Consider the following 9706-nt stretch of genomic DNA (forward strand, 5'->3'; position numbering starts at 1 on the left):
AACAGACACAGGAGTTGGAAGACAGGGGAAGATGACGCAGCAGGAAACACTTGGGAGGTGAGAATCTGTCTCTCACCTGGACAACTGCTGGGCCAGAATCCTCTGATGTGACAGTCTGGAAACTCTGGAGTCTTCTGGAGGCTTGCAGCTTCCAGGGGAAGCCTTGAATGGCAAAGTGTAGTTAATTTTGGTCAATCTGAACTCTGAGTGGGTACCCCTGAGTACCCCTCAACCACCCCTCAACCCTGAGTCACTAGATGGGGGGCCATGAATCTGCTACTTGAGCACCCTACACACAGCTTGCAGGAACTGGGGTGGATACAAAAGACCCTGTACAGATACGGGGGCCAGACGTCCTAGAGCGTGAAGTCAGTGGGCCTTAGGAAGTATCACTACAAACAAAACTAGTGGAGGTGATGGAATTCCAGCTGAGCTATTTCAAATGCTGAAAGATGATGCTATGAAAGTGCTGCACTCAATATGCCAGCAAATTTGGAAAACTCTGCAGTGGCTGCAGGACTAGAAAAGGTCAGTTTTCATTCCAATCCCAAAGAAAGGCAATGCCAAAGAATGTTCAAGCTACCACACAATTGCACGCATCTCACACCCTAGCAAAGTAATGCTCAAAATTCTCCAAGCTAGGCTTCAACAGTATGTGAACTGAGAACTTTCAGATGTTCAAGCTGGATTTAGAATAGGCAGAGGAACCAGAAATCAAATTGCCAACATCTGCTGGATCATCAAAAAAGCAAGAGAGTCCCAGAGAAACATCTACTTCTTTTTTATTGACTATGCCAAAGCCTTTGTGTGGATCACAACCAACTGTGGAAAATTCTTCAAGAGATAGGAGTACCAGACCACCTGACCTGCTTCCTGCGAAATCTGTATGCAGGTCAAGAAGCAACAGTTAAAACCGGATATGGAACGATAGACTAGTTCCAAATTGGGAAAAGAGCACGTCGAGACTGTATATTGTCACACTGCTCAATAACTTATATGCAGAGTACATCAAGCAAAATGCTGGGCTGGATGAAGCACAAACTGGAATCAAGATTGCCAGGAGAAATATCAATAACCTCAGATACGCAGATGACACCACACTTATGGCAGAAAGCGAAGAGCCTCTTGATGAAAGTGAAAGAGGAGAGTGAAAAAGCTAGCTTAAAACTCAGCATTCAGAAAACCAAGATCATGGCCTCTGGTCCCATCACTTCATGGCAAATAGATGGGGAAACAATGGAAACAGTGACAGACTTTCTTTTCTTGGGCTCCAAAATCACTTCAGATGGTGACTGCTGCCATGAAATTAAAATATGCTTGCTCCTTGGAAGCTATGACCAACCTAGTCAGCATATTAAAAAGCAGAGATGTTACTTTGCCAACAAAGGTCTGTCTAGTCAAAGCTATGGTTTTTCCAGTAGTCATGTATGGATGTGAGAGCTGGAGCATTAAGAAGGCTGAATGCCGAAGAATTGATGCTTGTGAACTGTGGTGTTGGAGAAGACTCTTGAGAGTCCCTTGGACTGCAAGGAGATCAAACCAGTCTATCCTAAAGGAAATCAATCCTGAATGCTCATTGGAACAACTGATGCTGAAGCTGAAGCTCCAATACTTTGGCCACCTGATGCGAAGAGCTAACTTGTTAGAGAAGACCCTGATGCTGGGAAAGATTGAGGGCAGGAGGAGAAGGGGACAACAGAGGATGAGATGGTTGGATGGCATCACCGACTGATGGACATGAGTTTGAGTAAGCTCCAGGAGTTGCTGATGGACAGGGAGGCCTGGCGCGCTGCAGTCCATGGGGTCGCAAAGAGTCAGACACAACTGAGCGACTGAACTGAACTGAGCAGATATTGGGGACTGTGCTCTCATCACCGCTGCTTCTAATAACAGGAGCAGACGAACAGGTGGGTGGCCATGGTTGCTGCACCTTCCTCATTGTTGCAACACCCTCCCCCTCCAGCTGAAGCGACTTCCGGGGATTTAAAAGGGCAACAGCCTTCCCCACCCCTTCATTTTTTGCTTTTTATCCCTATTGGACATGGATTGCTTTCTTTCATTTGTCATCTTTGAGATACACTGTGTTTTCTGTTTCTGAAGATACCTTTTTATTTCAGCCAGTTCTACAACTTTCACACTTTTTCTCTAAATATCATCTCTTCCCCACTATCCCTATTATATCTTTCAGAGTTTGATTTAAAACATTTTATAACTTGTCATTTATATCCCCTATCTTTTTGAATATTTCCATCTCTTTGTGTTTTTGTGCTGCATTCTGGGTGGTATATCTTCCAGTTCACTAATTCTTTCTCCAGCTATGCCCAGCTCAGCTGTTCAACCCACTGAGGACTGTCATTCCACACAATTTTTCTTTTCCAGATTTATCTGTTTGTTTCTAATTATCCCTTGTTGACTGGTCATTTTTTGTTGCTGTTCTGTGTTTTATTTCTGACAATTTCATTATCTGTGATCTTGGTGGTTGTTTTTTTTGTCCTGCTGACTTTCCATTTTAATGACTTGTTTTCTTGTTTAATTGGTGGTTTTTGTGTTGCACTCACAGCTTGGTTTTGATTAGGAAAGCTTTCTACAGAGAGATTAGTTTCTCCTCTTCCCTTATTCAAGGGCCACTGCTGACCTTGAGAGTTCAGCTCAGTGCAGGAGAGTCTTCCCGACCCTGTTGCTGACCGGAGCTGAGCCGCAGCCCTGCTGGCCTAACCTCAGCCCTCTGCTCCAGGCCCACGTCCCCTTTTCGTGTGCTCATTCTTGGAAGTGGGGAAGGAGGTGGGAGTACGTCCCACCTCTTATGAAAAAGGCGGTGCTTAAGTGGTGTGTCTGTCCAGAGTCAGGGGTCTGGTTGCACAGAGGGGATGGAAGAAGTCTCCTCAGGGTAAGGGGCAGACCTGGTGCCCAAGGCAGGCATCTGGGTTTTGCCATCTAAACATCATTTTCTGTGGTTTCCGTGGAGTCTGCGCGGGAGTAGAGTTGGATGTGTTGGGCCCATTGGCTCTGAAGGAAGACCCCTCCTGTCACTTCTCAGCGTCCCACCCTCTGCCCAGCCCCCCCAGTGCCCCCACTGCCTACCCCACCCACACCACCTGCTTGCTATCTCATGACCCCCGCTTCCCCATCAGTGGGCATTCTGGCCACTCCTGCCCCCTCCTCAGCAGGCTGGCCCTGGGTCCCGCCACCCACTGGGCCCGGCCAGCAGCTCCGTGTCAGGACAAAACAGAGGAGGCAAGTCAAGCTCCCGGTCCACTCTGAGGTGACCCCGCGCCTCCAAGCCACTGGCCGGGAGCCTGCTGCCCACTGGAGGAACGCCTGTGCTCCTGCCTCCCGCGGAGCCTGGCCCAGCGGGTGCGGCAGCACGGTGTGCAGGGAGGCGGGCCCATGGGGCGGCCGGCGCCTGGCGGGGTTCTTCCTGAGCTCCTGGGGGTGTGGGCGGCACCCCCCGCCGGGGAGCGCTGTGCCCATAAGTCCTCGGAGTGCCTCTGCCTTGGGCACCTTGGGCATGCGAGGCTCCTCCTGGAACTTGCGGCCTGTCGGCAGGCCGTCCAGGCGCTGGCTCGCGAGGGCTTCCGTCCCCGTGGGTGGGGAGGAACAGGTCACAGGCGGCTGCTTTCACTCCTTCGTCCCAGAGGTCAGCGGTGACCGTTGGGGACAGAAATCTGTTGCGGAGAGGATGGTGAGGAGGTCCGAGGTTGAGCTCATGGGAAGAGGCGTCAGAGAGGAGAGGTGCTGCCACCAGAGGAGATGGATCAGAGGGTGTGAGGGCGGGGCCTGGGGGTCACAGGTCAGAGGGTGTGAGGGCGGGGCCTGGGGGTCACAGGTCAGAGGGTGTGAGGGCAGGGCCTGGGGTCAGAGGGTGTGAGGGCAGGGCCTGGGGGTCACAGGTCAGAGGGTGTGAGGGCAGGGGTCAGAGGGTGTCAGGGTGGGGCCTGACCTCAGCTGGGGCAGGTCAGCGGTAAGGCCTCAGGGCTCCACTGCAAGTTCAGGGGCCTCAGTGGTCAGAGGCCCGGGGGTGCAGCAGGTCTCATGCTGCTGGTCCTTCAAGCTCCCCGTGTGTGTGTGTCCTCTGTGTGTGTGTGTGGTTGTATGTGCTGTGTGTGTCCTGTGTGTGTGCTGTGTCCTGTGTCAGTGCTATGTGTGGATGTATGTGTATGTCCCGTGTGTGTAACCTGCATGTATGTGCGATGTGTGTGCCATATGTGTGCTGTGTGTGTGCAGCATGTGTCCTATGTGTGTGTGTCCTGTGTGTATGTGCCGTGTATGTGTGTGTTTCCTGTGTGTGTGTGCCCTGTGTGTGGCGTGTATGTGTGTGTGTCCTGTGTGTTTGTGGCGTGTATGTGTGTAACCTGCGTGTATGTGCGATGTGTGTGCCATTGTGTGGTGTGTGTGCAGTGTGTGTCCTGCATGTGTGGCGTGTATGTGTGTGTGTGCCATGTGTGTGTCCTGCATGTGTGTGCCGTGTATGTGTGTGTCCTGTGTATGTGTACAGCGTGTGTCCTGCGTGTGTGTGCCGTGTGTGGTGTGTATGTGTGTGTGTCCTGTGTGTGTTTGTGGCGTGTATGTGTGTAACCTGCATGTATGTGCGATGTGTGTGTCGTGTGTGGTGTGTGTACAGCGTGTGTCCTGTGTGTGTGTGCCATGTGTGTGTGCCGTGTGTGTGTGTGGCGTGTATGTGTGTAACCTGCGTGTATGTGTGATGTGTGTGCCATTGTGTGGTGTGTGTGCAGTGTGTGTCCTGCATGTGTGGCGTGTGTGGCGTGTATGTGTGTGCGTGTGCCATGTGTGTGTCCTGCGTGTGTGTGCCATGTGTGGCGTGTATGTGTGTGTGTGGCATGTATGTGTGTAACCTGCGTGTATGTGTGATGTGTGTGCCATACATGTGCTGTGTGTGTGCCCTCTGTATGGTGTGTGTACAGCATGTGTCCTGTGTGTGTGTGTCCTGTGTGTGTGTGCTGTGTATGTGTGTGTTTCCTCTGTGTGTGTGCCGTGTATGTGTGTGTTTCCTGTGTGTGTGTGTGCTGTGTGTGGCATGTATGTGTGTGTGTCCTGTGTGTTTGTGGTGTGTATGTGTAACCTGCATGTATGTGTGATGTGAGTGTCGTGTGTGGTGTGTGTACAGCGTGTGTCCTGTGTGTGTGTGCCGTGTGTGGCGTGTATGTGTGTAGCCTGCATGTGTGGCGTGTGTGGCGTGTATGTGTGTGTGTGCCGTGTGTGGCATGTGTGTGTGCCGTGTGTGGCGTGTATGTTTGTGTAACCTGCGTGTATGTGTGATGTGTGTGCCGTGTGTGGTGTGTGTGCAGTGTGTGTGCGCCTGTGTGCGTGGTGGTCCCCGGCTCATCCCCGCAGGGTGACACTAGCTCCTGGGGAAAAGTCACGTGGCGCATGCGCCCCGCCTGCCCGCCCCGCTCCGCCGGGGACACACGAGGCCACGGCTATGGTGTGGGAGACACCGGTCTTTATTCTGGAGCTGGGACGGGACCCTGACGAGGCCGGTGACCCGGGGCCCCAGGTCTGAGGTATTTCGCAGCCGGGCCGGGGGCCAGTCTCTGCGCGGGCGCGGGTGGGCGCGGGTATCAGAGGCAGTTATCGGGGTCGCAGGGGGCCTCCTCCTCCAGCGGCGGGCAGGGCGCCCCGTGGTTGGCCGGCCGCACGCGGACGTAGCGTGTCCTGCTCTTGGCCCCCAGCCGCCCGCAGGGGCCGGCGCACAGCCCCCAGGACGACCACAGGGAGACCTCGCAGTCCAGCGGCGTCTCAGGGGCTGAGGGCGACAGGGGGGCGGTGAGGGGGCGGGGCCGCGGTGGGGGGAGGGTTTCCCGCCCCAGGCCCGCCTCCAGGTGGGGTGAGGACGCGGATGCTTTCCTCAGGGTGCTGGGGAGCGAGCCCCAGGGCGCCGCCAGCACGCAGGCCCCCTAAAAGCCACCGGGGCGACTGGCGGGGGTTTCCGTCCTGAGACCCTCCACCCGCGCAGGCAGGAGGAGGGGCGGGGAACCGCGCGCTGACGATCACAGACCCGCGGGTTCTCCACCGCCCGCTCTGCTGTTCGGGCGCCCACCCTTGGGGAAGCCGACCCGCCGGGCGTGCGCGGCCCAACGCTCGCCCCTTCTCCACGGCGCCGCCCCCAGCGTCCGGCGCCAGGAAGACCAGAGGGGCCCCCTGGGCTCATCCTCAGTCAGCAGGGACACGGGGCGGGCACTGCGACCTCTCACCACTCACTTCTGGGCAGTAGAAGCCTGAAGGGCTTTCAACTGGAAACGCTGCGCGGGTCTGTCTGCTCCCCAGCTTGGAGCTGAGCGCACCAGCTCCCAAACCTCTCAGAACCTGCGTCCGGGGCCCAGCGCTTCCCTCCAACCCCCCTCTAAAGGCACGTAACCCCAGGGCCTGGGCTTGGGCGTCTGAGCGCCAGAGGCCTTTCCTGGTGTAACCTGTCCTCCCGCCCCACGTGGCCCCCCAGCAGCCTGGCTCAGAATGGATGGATCGCCTCTGCAGGCTATGTGGCCTGGTGATCGGTACTCGAGTCTGGCGGTGGGGCTGAGCCCGGCGGGCCCTGGTGTGGGGGGTGCCCCTGGGGGGTGCACCTGGAGGCCGGGGCGCCTCGGTGACTGTGGCAGCTGTCACGTTACAGGCATTCCCCCTGGGGTCAGTCTGCAGGGCGGACACTGATTTTCAAGGGTCTCTAAGGGTGAGAGGCCAGAGCTGGAGACCCAGGACCAGGTGGTGTCCGAGCATCCGCTGGAATGACGCCCACACCAGAGAGCCGCTCCTGTCCCCTGGGAGCGCCAGCGCCTGGCAGCGGGGTCACGTGTGTGAAGGGTGGGGTGGGAACCACGCTCACCTGGAAGGCTGTCCACGATCTCGTTGCCCCCGGCCCCCAGGTCCAGGGCGGGTGGGACGAAGGCCCTGGGGCTCTGCCGGAGCCGCACCAGAGTCACTCTGGCGATGGGGGGCAGGGCCTTCAGCCGCGGGTAGTAGAAGGAGTTGGCGGGGTGGCTGGGAGAGGAGGCCGTGATCTGCAGGGGAGGGGGCGAGTCCGAACCTGGGGCGCGCAGAGGCGCTGGCCCCCTGCTGCGGGCTTCCGCGGGCCTCCCCGGGACCCTCCTGGGGTCCAGAGAGCCACCGGCCCTCACCTCTGTCACCGTGTCCTGCGGGACAGTGGCGAAATTGGGGGACGAGAAAGTGAAGCCGCTGTCAGTCCCGGCATCATAGGGGTACAGGTCCACGGCCACCTGCTCCCGCCAGCGGCCGCTGTCACACAGGTCCAGGCTGTCGACGCCCACGAACCAGTCGGGGCTGGGCACGATGCGGACCACGAAGGACACCTGGGGGCCGAGTGCTCAGCAGGGGCCCCCGAGCTGCCTGCCCGCCTGCCCGCCTGCCCCACTGCCCTCTCACCAGCGAGTGCCTGGAGTGGGCCTCGAGCTCCCCGGACGTCTGCCCGGTGCCGCTGGGCACGGCGGGGGCAGAAAACACGCCGTGCACGCTCTGCAGCCGCTCCCCTGCCGCCTCCATCTCCCGCATCAGCGCCCAGGCCTCGCCCCTCTCCGCGAACTCGCGCAGCCCATTGCTCACGTACTGGTCCTTCCTCCACAGGCTGTAGTCCGAGCTGTGTGCGGCCCCTGAGGGGTGCCGCCGCCAGCCTGGGTGAGCGCCACCCTGGGGACGCCGCCTGGACCCTCAACCCAGCACCCCGGGTGGGAGGGACAGACACCACCTGCCTGAGTGAGGGGCACCCATGGACGCCGTCCGCCCCCCACCCCCGCACCTTGCTGTGTGACCCTGCCCCACCATGGTCCTGAAGGCTGGGCACAGCTGCGGTGCACGGAAGACCTTAGCAAATACCTCTTGCACTGAAGTGAGGGGTGCGGAGCCTCTGCTGGGTAACCAGCCCTTCTGGTCCCCACGGGGCGCCCCAGGGACAGGGCGGGGGCTGCACTCACCTAGCAGGGACGACCACTGGGCGGGAGGGCGGAAGAGCGGGTACTGCTTGGGGAAGGACGCCTGGCTCCACTTGCCCGTGAAGGTGATGCTGTACCTGGCCAGCGGCTGGGCCGTGCACATGGGCTCTGCCCCCAGCGGCTGGCCAGCTGCGCTGCCCAGCGAGGCCAGGAGGAGGGCCCAGAGGGCGGCCACCCAGGGGAAGGCCAGACGTGGGGCTCCCATCACCTACGAGAAGGGGGCACGTGCTGCTCCCCCAGTCCCCGGCGTGGGGCCCCCAGGACGCCAGGCACCTCCCTCGGAGTTCCCTCTCTGGCTTGGGCCGGGCCAGACCCCACAGCTGGAGTCCCAGGCCGAGTCGGGTTACAGCAGCCCAGGGTGCTGGCAGGTCACGCCTGGCCCAGGGCTTTCCCCAGTGCCGCGCCTCTGGCGCTGCCGTCCCAGGGAACCCCAGGGACGGGAGGGTCGCCGACCCGGCCTCAGTGGAGGGGCCTCCCTCGGGGAGGGGGGTACTGCTGGTTTCTGGGGGGCAGCGCCAGGCAACCCTGGGGGCCGGGAGGACGTGCATACTCACCCAGCAGGAGGCGGGACGGCTGGCGCTGAGCTGCAGACAGCTGAAGTCCCAGCAAGAGCCCACGGCTCCAATTTATGCCACAGACGGCCCCCGGCCAGCCAACGAGGCCCCAGGCCCTGCACCGCGGCAGACGGGACGCGGGGAGAGAGCCGGACCTCCGTGCTGGCCTGGCCGCCCGCCGGCTCTGACGCGGAGCAGATGCTGCTCCAGCGCTGAACTCACTCCTCCCCTGGCGCCCGCCCCCGCCGCACCCCTTCCTTTGTCTTCCCGCCCCCCCCCCCCGGTTCCCATCAGGCCTTCCCTGGTGTGTCCCCGCGGCCGGGGGGGCGGGGGGGCGGCCTGCCAAAGCCAGCGCCGGAGGAGGGCTGGGCCAGGGCCATTGGCGTGTGCTGCCCTCGGGACGGGGTGGGACGTGGGGGGCCGGGGTCAGGCCTGACGTCAGGCCCAGCGCTGGGGACACTGTTGGGGGGGGCTCCGGGCTCAGTGGACACAGCTCCTTCCTGTGCACGGAACGGCCATCTGGACGCCATCCCTCCGAGGGCAGTGAGAGCCACACGGCCGCCCTTCCCTAGGGACCGGGAGGCGACCCGGGGCCCCCACGTTCCCCCAGGGGCTAGGACTCCCAGCATGCCCAGCGGGAGGGACGCGCCAGCAGGTCCTGGAGTTTGTCTGCTCAGCGTCAGGAAGACGTTTCCAGAGCCCTTGTCACGGGGGCGAACCGGAGGGCAGTGGGGGGGTCTCGCTCTTAGGAACCGCCTAGCAAGCTTCAAAGCTCAAAAGAAAACGTTCTGATTTTTCAAACCACATTAATGTTTTACATACTCCAAAAAAAGAGAGAAATAAACAGAATCAACAAGAATAGAACACAAACAAAAACAGATAATCTAACCTGTATTTCAAGTAAACGACCCCACCGTGGGAGCAGCTGTGAACCTGACCTTCAGACCACATATCCTCAGGCCTCGACAGCACCCAGGGCAGTGGCCTGCCACCCCCTTGGCCTGGGGACCACTTAAACTCTGAAAAGTCACCGAGACACACCCCCTCCCACGGTGACATTCATCGAGCTTACCGTGTTTGAGATGCTCAAAGTGTTTGAGAGGAAGAGCTCAAAAGATTTACTAACTCACTGAAAAACGAACCTATTGCACGTTAACATAGCAGTGCTTTATGAAAACAACTCTTTTTCAAAAA

General features: G+C 59.2%; 1 protein-coding gene across 1 annotated transcript; it reads right to left on the reverse strand.

Annotated features, from left to right (window-relative positions):
• Positions 1-5444: 5444 nt before the first annotated feature.
• Positions 5445-8762, reverse strand: SPON2 (spondin 2). Its single transcript, XM_043905933.1, has 6 exons — positions 8513-8762; positions 7941-8166; positions 7396-7619; positions 7131-7322; positions 6839-7013; positions 5445-5764 (listed from the first exon to the last, which is right to left on the reverse strand). The coding sequence occupies exons 2-6, from the start codon at positions 8161-8163 to the stop codon at positions 5580-5582; spliced, it is 999 nt and encodes a 332-aa protein (XP_043761868.1). The 5' UTR covers positions 8164-8166; positions 8513-8762; the 3' UTR covers positions 5445-5579.
• Between the last annotated feature and the right edge of the window lie 944 nt (positions 8763-9706).

Source organism: Cervus elaphus, chromosome 6 (assembly GCF_910594005.1).
Source record: "Cervus elaphus chromosome 6, mCerEla1.1, whole genome shotgun sequence".
Taxonomy (NCBI): domain Eukaryota; kingdom Metazoa; phylum Chordata; class Mammalia; order Artiodactyla; family Cervidae; genus Cervus; species Cervus elaphus.